Consider the following 16,624-nt stretch of genomic DNA (forward strand, 5'->3'; position numbering starts at 1 on the left):
GGCTTACAATGGCTGCCGTGTAAGCCGACGTGCTGCGTGCCTTAAGTATTAATCGTCCTCAATTTTCCCGACTTAATTTGCCGGCTGAGAGACGCCCACGAAAAAAAAATGCGCGATGCCCCGCCGCGGTGGTATCATTCGACGCGAGTCCGTGCGACTGCGAGCTCCGATAGACGACGCCCGCGTCCTGACGTACCATCATCATCATCATCATCACCATCATCATCGCGTGTGTCGTTGACGCTTCTCGGCGAAAACACAGTGGTCGGCAGGACGCGTGCGATCGTGCCCGGGCGCATCACGTCGTCGCAAAACTGCAGTTGTTAAACTCTCGCGAGAATCTCGACAACCGAAGCGAACGTTTTGTGCTTGATACTCAGTGTCGTGAAGTATCACTCGTTAGACTGGTGTACGCAATGTTGTTATGCACATGCTCTGCTCCGCTTGAAAAAGGTAATTAATACTTCTGCACTTCCGCAGAACACCCTTGATCTTTAGGAAGCAATATTTGTAAGAGTTCTTTCCGCTTTCTTTCAGAGCAAGAATGGTATTTTCGAAAACAATCGCGGCTTCCCATATCTTTTAAAATGTCAAAATCTAATGAAATTCAAGTATGCGTTAGTCATCAATAATTTCGAAGAACAATTCTGCGTAAAAATTCATTTAAAACTCCTACGTAGGTAATTCACCCAATCTAATCGGATTAATACGCTCCAGACGATACAGTCGTTATGTCTTATTTCTCGCTGAAGCGTTTAAAAAGCGAGAAATAAATATTTAATAGCATATATTTCTAAGAAAAAAAGTGAAATCATTAAATAATACGCGCATTATACGCTCTGACGCTATATTTTCCTGGTATGGTTAACTAGAAGATTGTTCCGATAGATAGGATACGCTTACGTCGCTGTAAAAGAATGTACAATTAGCTATTCGTTAAACTCCTTTTGTAAGCTGAAATTATTATGCTCGTAATTTGCACTCGCTGTTATTCAAAGTCTACATTGTCGCCAGAATGTGTAACTCAAGTTCGTTTTTAAAAACGAGTTGGAATCCGTGGGTGTATTTATAGAGTTTCACTTTTCGAAAATAATATGCCTTCGAAGTCGTTTCGATTTATTCGACCGTGGAAAGAACGCTTTCGTTTTTTTTTGCGGGAAATCTTATCGCGGGGAAATCTTACCGAATACGGGGAACACGCAGGAAAAGCGTTGCAAATCGAGAAAGTGCGCTCTTCGCGCAATAAAAACTCGCCGATCCATAATTATAACATTAGCAATCCAAAGTGTATTGAGTGGTATTTGGAGCAACTGGTAGCGTTGACAGTTAATTAACTGTTAAGATCAATTATTGTTAATTCATAAGAAGAGTGGGGCTGAATATGAAACTTTCCACAAAATTGAATGAATCGTTGAACAGAGATATTGTTTACTTACTCAATTCATGCAATTGCAAGGAAAATACATCGTAAAAACAATACAAATCTCGACTTATTTAGAGAAATAAACTTGAGATTTTAGAACTAAATATACGCACTAAATATTGATATTATTTATGTCATAGGCTGCGACTTAGGAAATATATAAATACGGTGCTATGGCAGTCGCGTGATCGGCGTTTCGAAAACCGGCTATGCTGCTGTATTTATATGATTCGGCCGCGGATCTCGAAGGAGAAACGATGGCAACGGAAGTAGAGGAGACCCCGGTGGGGTCTCCTTGGTACGGTAAGGTTTTCGAGTGCTGGAGGAATCGGTACCGAGTCAGTCCCGGCAGAATCGAGCTGCCCGACTGCGATTTCTTTATCGTGGCACCGCGACGCACGCTGCGCGTACTCAGGCCGACCCTGAGGAGCGGCTGGTACTACGAGAGTGCGGCGGTCGACCGGCCGGAGTCGGTCAACGACAATTTCTTCAATCGATGGGCCAGGAGGCCGCATCCGTCCGGAAACTGCAGGTGCTCCTTCCGCCAGTCCGCCGGCGCGCTGAGCACCACCGAAGAGCGAATAATATCCGCGGAATTGAATCGCATCCGAACGAGCCTCTGCGAGGCCGAGAAAAACGCGCGCGGCATCGAGGAACTGGAGCAACGACTCTCACTGAATCTGCAAAAGTTACGGGACAACTCGGAATTTGACGATCGCGCGAACGAGATGACGACGGTGTCTTCGACGGATCGTCAGCCGTTTGAACACAGCGCGAAGCAACAAATTGTCAAGGATTTGGAAAGGTAAGTTCGTCAATTTAATAAGAACAGTAAATAGAAATAAAACGCCAAAAAATCTGCTGAATTATCACTAAAGAAATATTTCTAAATAATAAAATGTCGCATAAATATATTTTAAACGCAATATTTTGAATTTTCCGTTATTTTTTTGTCTTTTTCTATTTTATTTGATAAATTAAGAAGGTGGACGCATTATAAAGGTGAAAAATAAATGTTATTAGGTATATCAATACACTTCTGGAAGAGGTGCTTGACGATACCGTTAAACATATAACTGATGCAGAAAAGAATACTGTTCAACATTCTTGGCAGCGAACGAAAAATAATTTGATAAAATCGCAACCTGATAAATCCAAAGAGAAAATTTCGACGAAGAAGGACAGAGATGACTCCTTTCGAATCGATATTAATCCCCGTCTCCTAGCGGATAAGACGCAAGAACAATGGACTACAGAAAATGACTGTAAAAGGCAATTCGCTAAAGTTTCAATGGGCGAGGGTTACGTAAATCCTGCTTTCGTCGGTTCGACGGATGAACTAGCTTCTCTAGAGTTCGATTGTTCTGCGAGAAAACACAGTAAGTGATACATTTAGGAAAAATGAGATTATTTATATCTCTCATTTCATTAATATCGAAATCCTTCTTACACGCACTAAACATTTTCATTACTTTTGTACTTTTTTTGTGGAATAGCAGGTTTGTACCTTGGAATACCGACGGAAAACATTTCTTCGGAAAAATTGGATTGCGTGGATTCCGGAATAAATAGCGTAGAGACTATCGAGTTTCAGCTACCTGATCAAGAACCCAGCTTCGAGCAGTCTCTTTTACGAATCATCGACGAGAAGTTGGGAAGAGGTCCTTCGACGAATAACGCGGAGGAGGATAGTCTCGAGAAAAATTCGCAAAAAGCGGTTCCATTAGAAGGAGAACGTGGGACTGACTCCCAGGATATTGTACTAACTTCGTCTAAACTTGGGACATCGTCGACTGATCCCGAGTGGAAAGTGGAGCGACTGGAAGACACCGTCGACACGGAGGCTGATTTCAAGAAACTACGCCTGGAATTCCAAAGCAATGGCAGAAATTCGTCTCCGAACGAGGAAACTCTATCGAAGATCGGTGTAAAATTAATGGAAAGTCCTCCCATCGAGCTCAAAGATTGCAAGAAATGGATAGAGTTCGATGAAATCTCTTCGCAGAAAAATACCGAACAAAGTCCTCGCGATTCGGTAACGCTTCGAAGGAATAGGAAACCAACGATAGTTTTCCTACACGGTTTTGGTTCCTCGGCAGAAGTCTTCGAGCATCAGCTGCAGTATTTCTCTTCCCTCGGTTATCCCTGTATCGCTCCCGATATGCTCGGGCACGGAATGAGCTCAGCGCCCGGACGTTCTAGAGATTATCATTTCGGCAAGTTACTCAAGGATTTGGACGCGGTCCTACATCATTACGCTTTCAAACCCGGAGAGAAGTGCGTCTTAGTCGCACATAATTACGGGTAAGATGCGGTTTGTTTAAAATCGTGCTATGTGAAATGCTTTTTTTTTTTTACTTTTAAAAGTTTTAAATAATTTATCTCGAATGATTACTTTTGTAAAAAGTAAACAAAGTTAAATTTTTTTATATCATGGCATTATATATATATTAATGAAATTTTGATATCCGAATATCCTAATGTTATAAATTTCAGATGCAGCTTTGCTACAGCGTTAGCTTGTAAATATGATAGCAATATCCATCAGCTCGTGCTAATATCGGGCGGCGGTCCAACTCCTCTTGCTCCGCCGAGCGCGGAATGCGCGGGTCATTGTTGTCTCAGGGCGATTCTCGCGCCTCTACTAATGTGCGGTCTTCATCGAGACATTCTCTATTCTGCGCGAGGCCGACAACATCCTTATTGCGGTCAAGAATCGATAGAGCAATGGCCCTCGCACATGAAATACGTATTGAAAGGCATGAACTGGCCGCAGGGTGACTATGCCTTCCACAGGAAGATATGCACACCTACGCTTCTGGTGCACGGACTAAGAGACAACAAAGTATCGCTAGTACAAGAGTGTCAAATGGAAAGGGTAAGTTTATATCATGACCGATCATCCAATTAAAGATTATACATGTCATCTAAAACTATATATCTATAACTAGATAACTTTTTTCAAAAAAAAACAAGATCTAATGATTTTAATTCGAACTTTTTAGACAATGGTGAAGGCTTTCCTCGAAGCTATTCCAATGGCTGGTCATAGTCCAATGACTGAATGTCCCCAACAACTGAATCACATGATACATTGTTTTATAGATTTGTGGAAGAACAAAAAATGGCAGTAGTAACATCCTAATTCTAGAAATAATGTCTAGAATGCTGTATTATATCGAAATTGATTCAAGCGATTAACAAACTGCTTAGCAATTAGTTTAATCATCAGTCGGATATAATATTTAACGTTTAATTATCAGTCAGATATAATATTTAACTAAAAAATAAGATACTTTATAATTCAAGAAGACTCAATTCGGTCGAACGATTACGATAAATCAATGAAGTTCGTGTGGCCTCGTAAAAATGTGCCAAGTTTTATACAGAGATATACAGAAAAAATGTACAGATAAAATAAATACAAAATGTCTCATTTGTCTAGATCACTTGAAATAACTTTTAATATAAATTGTCTTTTACTCAATATGTACTGTCAAGTAAGAATATCTTTATTTAATTATGTTTTAAACTTAAATCTTTAGTATGCCTGAGAGAACTTTTTCAATATAAATATTCCAAGTGAACTAAAGACATAAAATATACGAAACATTTATGTCTTTTCATTTAAAATAATTTTAATTCAAAATTTATTTCGCTCTCTCGTATCAGATAAAAAAGTTATTCGAAGTGATCCAGCAAATACTGAACAGAGGCTATGGAACAGCATATAGATTTTACCAAAGATGATTTATATATCGTTATTTTTCATATACAGTACTTTTTAATATAAGTTATATGTTTTACAAATAAAATTGTATACAGATGATTATATCGCAGTGTTGCAATGTCATTTATTTATTTTAACAAAATTAAATAATCAGTCAATAATGTGCAAGTATGTGTCGCGTTTGATATCATGGTGATCGTCAGCGATTCAGTAACGTTTGATTAAGCGGATTTTCAGCCGACTTCATCCATTTCTTTCTAAGTATTTGCTTCAACTGACTCAATCTCAAAGTAGGATTTTGTTCTTTAATCATCGGCATCATTCGTTCCTCGAAGCTCGCGTATGCGGCTTTCATCCGTTTCTCCGGGTGTCGATCAAGTTCGGGATCCTTTGAGCTAAAAAAGAAATGATAATAAATCGAGATAACGAAAGGAATGAAATATAACTGTTGTATTCTCAGGAATATAAAATATCGACATTTTTCAGAACTTAATTGTACAGCCTGTAATCGCACATAGATTTTACACAAATTGCTCTCAAATGTCTTGAACGTAATTACCTCAAAACAGATATAGCTTCGTCTATACTGTGAGCCGTTTCACCTTCCAAAATCAATCTGTTCAAATTCTCCTCGATCGGCTTCTCATCCTCTTTCTTCTTCATAGCCACTTGATTTCGTTTCTCAGTGACAGCAACGATTTCGGCTCTAGTAAGTTTCGAGGCTGGCTGCTTACCACCGACTTTTATAGTTGACATTTCCTTTTCGAGCAAAGCTTTCGCCTCGGCCTTCTTTTCCAATTGCTGTTGACGTTTCTTCTCGACTTCTTCCTGCATTATAATAAAATGTGCATTACGGCTCTCGTTCCGAATACCACGGCTGTCTTTTTGATGTTCAATGTTAATATTAATTATAGATGCATACTTGCTTCTGTTTCTTCTTCAATACTTGTTTATTGTTATCCTCCCATTCTTTGTCTTCCGCTTCCTTTGCCTTTTTTATAGTCTCGGCTTCTTTGGCCGCAGCTTTTCTAGCTCGGGCGGCAACCGCCTTGCTGTTCTCACCCACAAATTTCTTCGGCATATTGACCTGTGATATGTAAATCTTGATTGTTAATCGCGAGTTTGAGTTTGATTTGTATTATTGATTTTTCTTGCATTCGAAAATAGTGGGCACGTGTTTCACGATACTATATATTGTTACTATACTGTTTACTATATTTGAGTTGGCAGTAGACATGCGCGCAATCACTGTGTAAACTATTAAGATCCAGGTTAAGAGACATCAAAATAATCGACATTCCAAGGCCGTAATAGTACGAAACGAATCGCGCACGTGTGTGTATTTTTAATCTCGCGAGAGCGGACGATAAGCGGTTTCGCGGGGAGCACATGTTTACGCGGTTTAAAAGCGGCTGCGGGTATTTAATCGTCACGCGTGAGATGTCGAAACAGCGGTCCACGAAGAGCGCGAAGGCGCCGAAGACGGCGAGCACCGATGTGAGTGATCGTCTTGACGACCGCACTTACCGATTCCTCGCTCGCCGCGATACTCGATCACCTATCGCGAAAGAAACGTGACATTTTCTGTTATGTACACTTTACTATCTCCGGCCGCTCCGTTTCGGTAGAAGTGACTAGCCACGTCTGCCAACCGTACGACTGGTTCTCGTCGTCACCGCGATTGCGAATTTGTTGCTCAGACTTCTCGCACAGTTCATCTTTTCTCTCTTTCTTTCCAACGTGAGAAGAAAAAGAGCACAAATGAACAGGTCTATTATTGCACGTGGATGGAATTGTGGCATCTGCTGTCATTTAGCACGTGGCAATAAGCGCGGCAGAATGCGGCACGTTGAAAGATCTCACCTCTTATTTAATTCGGGAACGGGCGCCTGGAGTAATTTTTATATCCCAGTATAAAAAAAATAAAGCTCACGCGTCACAGTAATTTTAATGTGCTTCTTCCATTTTTAAATATTTTTTTTCGTTTCCTCATTTTTTCAGAAAATATTGAGTAAATCTATATACATATTGTCCTCGAATATTAATAAATTATAGAACAATAAAAAATATGCAATATGTAATTAATAACAATAACTTTTAATTGGAGTGTAAATATTACTCCAGGTGATTATATGCGAAAAAAGTCAGGCGCCTGTTCCTGGGTTGATCTTTAATATTGTCGTATCCTGATGTACGCAGGATGATGCGGGAATCATTACAGATTATGCATATTACTCCAAAAATAAATTATCTTTCGACCTAATATTTCAATGGTGGATACCGAGGGCCATAAAAATTTTTATATTGAATTGCCGAGGCAACTTTACAGCGAGAAGCGTGTACATATATTTAATTCATCTTGCTAAATGTGCTAATAAAGACGTATGGTTCTTGCACACAAGAAAACAACAAGAATCTACTATGCTAAGAAACAACGCGTAATTTATGCGGTGATCACTCAACCTCTCGCTTTTCCGGGAATAATAATAGACACCCAACGGGACGTTGATTACTTGCCCGCGCTTTTACACGCCAAGTGTGTCGAGAAATTGCCTCTATTAATGCATTGTTTTGCAGGTTCCATCTACGGGACCTGTGGTCTTAAATAAAGACGGAAATGTGTCGATTAAAATTCAGGCTAAACCCGGAGCGAAATGTAACAATGTAACCGGTAATAAGAAATGCCGTTGAATAAATTTTTTTTATTATAAAAAAGCGCTTCTAGCGTTATCGTGTATTCTTTGTCTAAAAGAAGAAAAAGAATTTTATTGACGGAATCGCATAATTATTGTTAAAGAAATGAATATCCATAGATATTTCCGACGAAGCAGTAGGCATTGCAATCTCCGCTCCGCCAACGGAAGGCGAAGCTAATGCCGAACTCGTAAAATATCTAGCTTCGATTTTTGGAGTGAGAAAATCCGATGTATCCTTAGACCGGGTTAGTGTCCCAGTTAACTTACTCCAGTTCACTAGCTCGTATATATTTTAAACTTTTCTGTTTTTTTTTCAGGGATCTCGAAGTCGGCAAAAGATAGTTGTGGTGTCGGGAATTACAACAGATCAAGTTTTGGCGAAATTGAAAGGAGAGATGGATAATTGAACGTTTTTTAAAATAAATTTTTCTGTCATTAAATGATTTTTCCTTTATACATATATATTCTTTCCTTATAAATGTATTTTAGTTCGTCCTAACTTTATACTTGTTTTCCGCATATTTTGTGTAAAAGATGTTATTCAATTATTTTATATTATACAATATTATACAATTTATACATCTGTTTCTTCATGAACGCAATTAGCGATTAGCGTATTGTCAGTATTTGTAAGATTTAATGCACATTAAATTTTTTTTTAGCAGCTACATATAATTGCACCAGATACGGTATTTTCAAAGATCGCCATCGATTCTTCGAAATTTTATACGAGCGTTGCTGTGACTAGCAATACAAGAATCGGTGAGGATTTTTGGCGGAATAATCGTAAGCTCACGCGGGCGCAGCTGCGGTCATAAAATTTTCTATGATCATAGAAAATTAGTACCTTTTTACAAAGGCACTAATTTTGTAATAATCCAATAATAGATACGTAATGTTAAGCTTTCACTCTTGTATTTCGAACGCCTTGTCGTCGAGCCAAGGTCGGAAGATGGGTAGCGTCGATGGGTAATGGGCGCCCCGTTTGGATGGCGCCGTACCAGCTGGTGCACCCTCCGGCCTCAGGGGGTACGTGGCCAGCACGATCGGTATTTGTAACTTGATTTCTTTGTCCAAACTCTTCGGGCTTATGACGAACTGCGAGGAAATGTTAATCGTGCGAGATAAGTTTCAAGAGTTCCAACGCGTTTGCGACGATTCTGACGCAACTGCGTCACGCTTGAAAATGAAATGTATACATCTTTGTTTGGCACTCACATAAACGTGGTAAAGAACGTTGATCAAGTGGCACCCTCTCAGATTCGTCGGCGGCAAGGGAGGAACGTACATTTGTTCGTTTAGCCACTCCTCGCCCTCACCCGGCCGAATCTTCCCCCTAGAAACGCTAGCCAGTTCGCGAGTCTCGCTGGCGAGTACTTTACCCCGACACAGGTACTGTATCGTTTCGGTGAGTGACGCCTTGGTCGACTTCATCGTCACCTGTTAATTCGAATTCTCAAATTGTTCTTCGTACTTTTGCTGACGCCGCGACTGTACTTATCAAAAGCGTCGAAATTACATCTATTGTGTGCGTTATAGTTACAATGTACCTTGCTGCGATTGCTGACAGTCGCAGAAATACCAATTGTTTCCCCAGGTACGTATCCACCCCGATCCAGACTCACTCTGCAGAATACAGGACCACCCGATACGCAAGAGACACCCACGCGCTGTTCGATCTCCTGCCTCGCAGGTTGCTGTTCAATCACGAAGGCGTTTTATTTGTATTCGAACAATCGCTTTCAAATGATTCGAGTTAAATTTTCAAAATCAAAATTAAACGATATTTCAGAAAACAGGGTGCGTCAAAAATTACCGATCGCCAATATTCACCGAGCGATATTTATCTATCTGCGATTGAATAATGATCGTCACGATTGAATGCTGTCCGCCAACGCGAAAATTTTCTCATGCGTTTTTCTAGAGATGCAAATGCATCGCTGCCAGAGTATATATGGGCGGTGATTCCATCACGATCTAGCGAGTATCGTTATGTTGCAACTGGCGCAGAACACAATACAAATATCGCGCAATTGGAATGCTTCGCGTTTTTTTTTTATCGAGTCTTAAATTCATCTGTATCAAATGTCGAATATATAATCTCCTTAAATTCTTTACTTTGCGTCAAGATATTTGCAACGCTTTCCATACAGGTCGATGACCAGTATTCGGGTCTCGGTTATGGTAATGAACGCTGGGGTATTCATTTAATTGCACGCGCGAAACACTTTCTTTGGTCTGAATCGGTTATGTGAAGATGTTTATCTAGGAAACTGCTTATTCGTAATAGTTATTTTTTAGTGAAATTGCTGACCGTCGGTGAGTCGACAAATTTAAAACACCCGCTGATAAATTATATCTACAGACATATTAATCTGTCGGTTATCATAATGCAAACGCTCACCGCTAATATCGGCGGTTCCAGATTTAAGTCGATCGGATTCATGACGATGAAGACCTGTTGATTTTTGTGAGTAAGTCCACCCGGCTCGCGAAGAGCCGCTTTACAATAATATTGCACCCATCCGTGTTTTCCGAGAAAAGTAGATGGTAGACCTAATGGTAACCCCAATTTGAAGGGAAAGCTATGTATTCCGGGAGAGAGCAATGATGGTCCTTCGCCTATTGAAAATTGCGTTTTACAATAAAAAAAAAGCATACAAATATTAATTTTATTTTTTTAAATTTTAATTTAAATTTTAATTAAGTTAAAGAGATGTCAAGATGTCATATATTTTTAATTATGTCATTGCGAATTATTATAGAGAAAATTTTTGTCAAGCTATTATCGTACAGTATAATATACATAATTTATTTAAGCGCGCTACTTAAAGACAGAAACGTAGTTTAAAACGTTAAAAAAATATAATCATCGAATTGCGTAAACGCAATGTAATCCGAAGTAATAAATTCACCTGGTTCACCCAACAGCCGCATGCGAAAATCGATGTAATTCTCCTTGTCGTAAACTCTCTCGGCACGTTGACTGCGTACTCGGACTACACCTTCTCCCACAACATGGAAATGAAGTCCCGAGACGCTACGGTAACGTACCCCACATCATTAAACTTGTGTTACTTATTAGATTTAGCGCGTATCTACGTAAATCTAGTTATCACGGTAAAAAAAAATTTTTTTCTCCAATGTACACACTTCTTTACGCGCAAAATAATTATTTCGACCATGAACTCGATACCTGCTTCTTTGACTTTTTATAAGGCACTACTTACTAAGCTTCATCGTCCAGCTCTATGAGAACACGGCCGGACAAGAAGTGGCCAGGAAAGTACAGTAGATTCGTGTTATCGAAAAGTATCAAGAACTTGCTGAGTTTCCTCGTCATCTCGTCGACGAAATTGGGAAATACTGCCTCGTTATGTGTTCGCGGACGAAGAAGGACGGTTCGTGCGGGCACACGTTTACGTCACCGCGGCTTCACGCTCACTGAATACACGTCGAGGAACGCGCAGGAGCAGCCTTCTTCTTCCATGCGTTACCTCGTGATGCGAGGTGAGAATCACTGGCTTGCATCGCATCAGCAACACGTTCGTAACATGGCACGCGGCTCTCCTTCCCTTTCCGTCCTTCGCAATCTCTCTCTCTCTCTCTCTCTCTCTCTCTCTCTCTCTCCTTCCGCGCGTGCTGGCGGATTGGCAACCAGCTACGATACCACGATACACCTCATCGTCGCGCTTTTCTCAACGGCGGCACATTCCGGCACGCGCTTTGTTTTCCGTCTTGTTTTTACGATCGATAGGCGATCGAGGGAAGACCGATCGAGTAGCGATACTCCAGACTCTATCGTCGCCCACCGCGAAACTTTCTGTCACCGTTTTCGCAGAGTGGTCACCACCGCACCTTCTTGCCCATTCTTGGAGACGCGCTCACTTTCGCTCCCTACCTTCCTACCTGGTTGCTTCTCTACCACCTCCCATCCAGTCCGGTCTGGACTGGTCTCACTTGCCTGATACTCGGCCAATGGCAGTATTTTAATCAACTGCTGCTTTTAGCATTGAATGTTTAAATCATGGTATACATTGCATTAGTCTCACTGTTGCGTAAAAAGTTGCAATTATCAATAAAAACGATGAAAGCGATAGTTTTTTTCCTATGCGGTATTTCTTATAGTTTTAAAAAAAGGCGCATTTATTTTAATAACGGAAAGACAATTTATTAAAGATCTATAACTTTGGAATAGCCCCCGTGCCTGGAGTTTTCCCCTGAACCAACCAATCAGATATTTTTTTTTTAAATCAATTGACGACGTCGTCAATTTATTTAAAATGTACCCGCTCATGTACTGTGCATGCAGTGCATGCATACTGTAGGACGTGGACAGCCACGTAATGTTCTCTCGCTTTTTCTTGCGTTATAATGCGGAAGGTATTGTTTATTGTATAGTCTATAAGCTCCACGTAAATTAGAATACGATTATTTATGTATTTTTTAATTAAAAAATCAAACATTGCGTCTAGCCATAATTATAGCATTACATATGACTTGTCAGAAAAAACGTTTTCCAACTATTAAAATATTTTTACATCGTTCAATATTTTGTATGTACATTTGCTTTAATTTTTTTGAATTAAGTATCTAAAAGTAACTTTCGAAATTCTTACAACTAATAAATATAACTCCAAAATTATACTGTCGATCTCTTAATTCCTTAGAAAATTATGATGTAGAAATATTTTAGATGCTTTCTCGGAATCGCAATTCTTGGAATTTTTAGATAGTGCATCCTCTTCATCGATTATTTCTCTTGATACTTTGTCCATTTACAAGACTTTTAATTTTTATGATTTAAAATCCCGAATTCTGCGATTCTTAGATTTTAAACAGCGCATAATCTTTCCACAGCAATTTTTGTTCTCCTGATACTTTGTATATGTTAAAGATTGTTAATTTTAGCGATAATTTGTAAAAATTGAAACCACAACTTGCAATATTTAATTTATCTCGTTGGTTTAATTGTCATTAATTAATTTATTTATTTAAGGTTTTATTATATTTCATTAAATATATATTTAAAATTTTACATGATTCACGCATTTTTATTTCTTATAATCAAATCCACTTTAAAGTGAGCGCCTACAAACGGGGCGCCTCCTGATTGGTTTAACCGCCAAACCTGCCGCCATTATGCGCAATGCTTCACCTGTCTATTTACAGTTATTTACACCATGGGAACAACGAAGTTATCCACGTTGGGCAACGTAGTGCTGCGTGCTGCGTATGGCTAGTATGACCGCGTGTTATCGATTTGGTGTCAACAGTACAGCATAATACTTTATTGTTGTTGTTTATTATTGATAGCTAAAAAAAAATAGTTTGAATTATATCACGGTGACTGAAAATTTAACGATTCATTACATCGCGCGTTTTAACTGTCTATAGTTTAGAAATTTATGATGGAGAGTAAAGCAATCAGTCAGAAGGAATATTTGAAAAAGTATACCTTGGGCGATGGTGACGAAAAAAAGAAGAAAAAGAAGAAGAAGAAGCATAAGACGGGAGCTAAAACGTAAGACCCAATTTATAAGTATTTTAATTCGCTTCAGCAATGAATACTTTGCATCGAAGTTAGGTTATGTTGTCAGCTGTGCATGATGCTTTGGAATGCAATATAGGTAAACGGAGGCTGTGTAAACGTAAAGTTAACACGTTTATGTCACTCGTATCATCGCGAATTATTTTTTTACACTTTTTTTTACATGATTTTACATGAAATTATTAAATATTATTTTTTTAATAAGCCTATTCATGATTTTTACGATACCTTAAAAATACCTTAAAAATAATGTTGAAAACTTCTGATTACTCGGGACTTACATTTCTATCATATTTTTTCGTTCAGATTAACTTACGTACATAGCGACTAATATTTGCGCAATTATTTCAACATCTAATTTGGAAACTAAGATCTCTTAAATTTCACTACAGCTTTCTTCGTCTTTATAAAATATTTTTTGGAAAGGGAGATTTCTGACCTGATCGTGAAACGGGTGGACGTATTTTTGCAGAGTGAAAATTATAGATGACGATATAGACTTGAGGAATATGAGACCCATTGAAGACGGTGAATTCGATATCCTTTTAGAGGGAGAAGACGCTCCTCAAATTGCTGGTATAGTTGACGAACGTGGACCGGTCGATTTTACCGATAAGAGAAGGTGGAAAATTATAACCGAGAACGACGAAGGCGATTTAACTATTATTAATCGTCCTGTTGATAAAGAAACAAGAAATCTTAACGAGACAAATGCCAACCGGATCAATGATAATCTCGATTTGAGTCCACCTAGACCTACGCATTCGAAGGATAAACACATCGACTCACGTGGACGATCTAAAAATGACGGTGATTCAGATTTGAGTCCACCTAGACCTACGCATTCGAAGGATAAACACATCGACTCACGCAGACGACCTAAAAATGACGATGATTCAGATTTGAGTCCACCCAGACAATCTAAAAATTATGACTCAGATTTAAGTCCACCTAGAAATACGAAACATTCGGCTCGCAGTATATCTGGACGAAGCTACCGGAGTTCAGGTAACCGAGACAGTAATTCGGATTTTAGTCCACCTAGAAAAAATCGCAAGCACAATCCAGATACAGATTTGTATGAAAGCAGAAAGAATACGAAGAGTAGAGATTCGGATTTAAGTAGATCTCGGCATAACGAACACCGGTCTGGGAGAGATAATTCGCCACGTTCCAATTCGCGTAGAGGCGATAGAAGGCACGATTATCACGATAAAAAAAGTTCATCCAGATCAGGTGGACAAGATGTACCAAGGTAATTTTTACGTCGGATATCCGATGAAGATTATTATGATCAAATATTATATATTCTGTCGCCATATGAATTAAGGTGATAAATATAATCTCTTTTGGCAGGTCAAGCAGAGATGAACGGGAGAAGAAACATGAAGATAAAGATCGTGACTCTCGATCGTACTCAGATACACGGGAAAAAAGGAAAAAGTCGCGTTGGGACGAGGAAACAGACGAGTCCGAACGTGGGGACACGGAAAGTCATTCAAAAAATCATGATAGTCGAGCGATAAAGACATTAGACGGAAAAACAGCAGGATTCCAAGCTGCGAGAGCATTGCGAGAAGAAACTGAAGCTATTAAACGGCAAGAGGCAGAGCACTTCAAAAAGGTAATGTTTTCTATAATATAAAGTTATATTCATAGAAGTCGTTATTTATCCTTGGAGGATATAGATAATATAAGTTAGCAAATTGTTATTTTTTTTTTTTTTTTTTTTCAGCTAAGTAAAGAGATCACCGGAGAAGGACAAGCTACGATTGTGCGTGACAAAACGGGAAGAAAGCGCAATTTAGAAGCAGAAGCAGCGGAAAAACGAGAAGAGGAAAAGAAGCAACGAGAGATAAATGAGAAATACGCTAAATGGGGAAAAGGGTGAGCGATTTTTCTTTTATCTCCATTTCGTTTTTACTTTTCTGATAAATTCTTTTATCTTCTCGTGCTAATATACGTCCATGATAATAGATGTCCACGTTTTATTCTAGCTTGAAACAAGTGGTGGATCACGAGGAAAAATTAAAAAATGACTTGTACGAAATGAATAAACCTTTGGCGAGATACGCAGACGACGAAGATCTAGAGAAACAATTGAGAGAAAGAATGAGGGAATTTGATCCTATGGAGGAGTATTTAAAACAAAAACAGATAAAAGAGGGAAAAAGAAAGCCAGGTATGTAGATCGATAGGGACTTTACACTTCTCTTCCTATATCTTTGTATATGTAAAAAAAAATTGTCATTTAATCATTTCAATTGTAGATCCGCCGCAATATCACGGTTCGTACGCGCCAAATCGATTCGGTATTAAGCCCGGTCATCGATGGGATGGGGTCGATAGAAGTAACGGATACGAGAAGAAGTGGTTCGAATCACAAAACGCAAAAGTAGCGTTACAGGAAGATGCCTATAAGTGGAGTACAGCCGACATGTGATCACGTTCACACATGTTACTATAGCAGAAGTTTTCAATTCTATTTCCATCGATCGTTAGCAAAGAAGCGTCAATAAAGAAGATTTTAAATGTTTCGATAATACAAATGTCCTTTTTTTTTCTATTCCCGTGCACGTGTGCGATTGCTCCAAGTGTAAAAGGATCGTTTTTTTCCCTAATCCTTATCTTTATGTTCTCCGCAAGTGGTAGCCTAACGACTGAGATATATCAGTAACGTACACGTGTGCGGAAACCGCGAGATCGATATTCGTTCCAGAAAACGAGAAGAACGGAGAGGCTGGCGCCGGTCTGGCAACGGTCTGCCGGCGATGGTCTAGACGGAGCGGAATACCACCGTCTGCGAAATCGATCGTGCGCTTTTAAGGTCGCGGGGAATCCACTCCGGATGGCGGGTAGTATGGGAGTTATTGGGAGTGGCGGAGGGCTGCACACATTTGACATAGTCATTCGCGGCGCGCGCGATTACCGGATCGAAACGTTTTCTTTTTTACGGTTTCGCCGTCGCAATCGCGCCGTGGCTGTATCGAGTCCTGGCGCCGAATCCTCGCGGAAAGGACGACCGTCATACATTGGTAACACTGAGGCTTGCGCTTTAGGCTTTCGTCGCCTAAAGCGTGTCGCTTCGCGCCGCATCGCGCCGGCCAAAAACGTGACTGGAAACGTGGCGATCTCTTCCGCGTCCCGTCGCCGTCGCCGCCGCCGCCGTCGCCTCCGCCTCCGCGACTCTTCCACGGCGCGAAGAAACGGGGGTGCTGCGTGGC

At 39.8% G+C, this 16,624-nt stretch overlaps 6 protein-coding genes across 8 annotated transcripts in view; 3 read left to right on the plus strand and 3 right to left on the minus strand.

Moving 5' to 3' along the window:
- LOC139808562 (uncharacterized) overlaps window positions 1-16,624 on the minus strand; it is an 84,760-nt gene that overhangs the window by 19,094 nt on the left and 49,042 nt on the right. The window lies entirely within an intron of this gene.
- Window positions 72-5,255, plus strand: LOC139808568 (uncharacterized). 2 transcript variants are annotated; one of them, XM_071770689.1, is made up of 6 exons: window positions 72-453; window positions 1,564-2,228; window positions 2,447-2,802; window positions 2,923-3,727; window positions 3,920-4,301; window positions 4,429-5,255. In XM_071770689.1, the coding sequence occupies exons 2-6, from the start codon at window positions 1,633-1,635 to the stop codon at window positions 4,555-4,557; spliced, it is 2,268 nt and encodes a 755-aa protein (XP_071626790.1). In that variant the 5' UTR covers window positions 72-453; window positions 1,564-1,632; the 3' UTR covers window positions 4,558-5,255. The 2 variants fall into 2 exon arrangements, with proteins under 2 accessions (XP_071626790.1, XP_071626789.1); XM_071770688.1 differs by having other exon boundaries at window positions 80-453; window positions 2,920-3,727.
- Window positions 5,155-6,837, minus strand: LOC139808587 (coiled-coil domain-containing protein 124). The gene is made up of 4 exons (XM_071770730.1): window positions 6,681-6,837; window positions 6,076-6,240; window positions 5,713-5,981; window positions 5,155-5,548 (listed from the first exon to the last, which is right to left on the minus strand). Exons 2-4 carry the CDS (start codon window positions 6,232-6,234, stop codon window positions 5,353-5,355), a joined length of 624 nt encoding a protein of 207 aa, XP_071626831.1. The 5' UTR covers window positions 6,235-6,240; window positions 6,681-6,837; the 3' UTR covers window positions 5,155-5,352.
- LOC139808591 (UPF0235 protein C15orf40 homolog) lies at window positions 6,247-8,289 on the plus strand. The gene is made up of 4 exons (XM_071770733.1): window positions 6,247-6,650; window positions 7,731-7,824; window positions 7,967-8,094; window positions 8,167-8,289. The coding sequence occupies exons 1-4, from the start codon at window positions 6,543-6,545 to the stop codon at window positions 8,254-8,256; spliced, it is 420 nt and encodes a 139-aa protein (XP_071626834.1). The 5' UTR covers window positions 6,247-6,542; the 3' UTR covers window positions 8,257-8,289.
- Vdup1 (arrestin family protein Vdup1) lies at window positions 8,385-12,295 on the minus strand. Its single transcript, XM_071770721.1, has 6 exons — window positions 11,080-12,295; window positions 10,765-10,889; window positions 10,254-10,471; window positions 9,400-9,546; window positions 9,068-9,289; window positions 8,385-8,947 (listed from the first exon to the last, which is right to left on the minus strand). Exons 1-6 carry the CDS (start codon window positions 11,190-11,192, stop codon window positions 8,756-8,758), a joined length of 1,017 nt encoding a protein of 338 aa, XP_071626822.1. The 5' UTR covers window positions 11,193-12,295; the 3' UTR covers window positions 8,385-8,755.
- Window positions 12,947-15,949, plus strand: LOC139808569 (uncharacterized). Of its 2 annotated transcripts, none has more exons than XM_071770690.1 (6): window positions 12,947-13,373; window positions 13,873-14,655; window positions 14,757-15,024; window positions 15,136-15,287; window positions 15,398-15,582; window positions 15,671-15,949. In XM_071770690.1, the coding sequence occupies exons 1-6, from the start codon at window positions 13,258-13,260 to the stop codon at window positions 15,841-15,843; spliced, it is 1,677 nt and encodes a 558-aa protein (XP_071626791.1). In that variant the 5' UTR covers window positions 12,947-13,257; the 3' UTR covers window positions 15,844-15,949. The 2 variants fall into 2 exon arrangements, with proteins under 2 accessions (XP_071626791.1, XP_071626792.1); XM_071770691.1 differs by having other exon boundaries at window positions 12,948-13,373; window positions 13,793-14,655.

The sequence above is a fragment of the Temnothorax longispinosus genome, chromosome 2, assembly GCF_030848805.1.
Source record: "Temnothorax longispinosus isolate EJ_2023e chromosome 2, Tlon_JGU_v1, whole genome shotgun sequence".
NCBI classification, from domain to species: Eukaryota; Metazoa; Arthropoda; class Insecta; order Hymenoptera; family Formicidae; genus Temnothorax; species Temnothorax longispinosus.

Coding starts and splice junctions, on each gene's coding strand:
- Vdup1 (XM_071770721.1), bottom strand. CDS start 11,192: ATGACGAGGAAACTCAGCAAGTTCTTGATACTTTTCGATAACACGAAT. Junction 10,890..11,079: donor GAGCTGGACGATGAAGCTTA/GTAAGTAGTGCC, acceptor ACGTTACCGTAG/CGTCTCGGGACTTCATTTCC. Junction 8,948..9,067: donor ACGTTCTTTACCACGTTTAT/GTGAGTGCCAAA, acceptor ATTTCCTCGCAG/TTCGTCATAAGCCCGAAGAG.
- LOC139808569 (XM_071770690.1), top strand. CDS start 13,258: ATGATGGAGAGTAAAGCAATCAGTCAGAAGGAATATTTGAAAAAGTAT. Junction 13,374..13,872: donor CATAAGACGGGAGCTAAAAC/GTAAGACCCAAT, acceptor GTATTTTTGCAG/AGTGAAAATTATAGATGACG. Junction 15,288..15,397: donor TACGCTAAATGGGGAAAAGG/GTGAGCGATTTT, acceptor GTTTTATTCTAG/CTTGAAACAAGTGGTGGATC.
- LOC139808587 (XM_071770730.1), bottom strand. CDS start 6,234: ATGCCGAAGAAATTTGTGGGTGAGAACAGCAAGGCGGTTGCCGCCCGA. Junction 5,982..6,075: donor TGAAGAAGAAACAGAAGCAA/GTATGCATCTAT, acceptor ATTATAATGCAG/GAAGAAGTCGAGAAGAAACG. Junction 5,549..5,712: donor GAAGCTATATCTGTTTTGAG/GTAATTACGTTC, acceptor TTTCTTTTTTAG/CTCAAAGGATCCCGAACTTG.
- LOC139808568 (XM_071770688.1), top strand. CDS start 1,633: ATGCTGCTGTATTTATATGATTCGGCCGCGGATCTCGAAGGAGAAACG. Junction 2,803..2,919: donor TTGTTCTGCGAGAAAACACA/GTAAGTGATACA, acceptor TTTGTGGAATAG/CAGGTTTGTACCTTGGAATA. Junction 3,728..3,919: donor TTAGTCGCACATAATTACGG/GTAAGATGCGGT, acceptor TATAAATTTCAG/ATGCAGCTTTGCTACAGCGT.
- LOC139808591 (XM_071770733.1), top strand. CDS start 6,543: ATGTTTACGCGGTTTAAAAGCGGCTGCGGGTATTTAATCGTCACGCGT. Junction 7,825..7,966: donor GAAATGTAACAATGTAACCG/GTAATAAGAAAT, acceptor GAATATCCATAG/ATATTTCCGACGAAGCAGTA. Junction 8,095..8,166: donor CCGATGTATCCTTAGACCGG/GTTAGTGTCCCA, acceptor TTTTTTTTTCAG/GGATCTCGAAGTCGGCAAAA.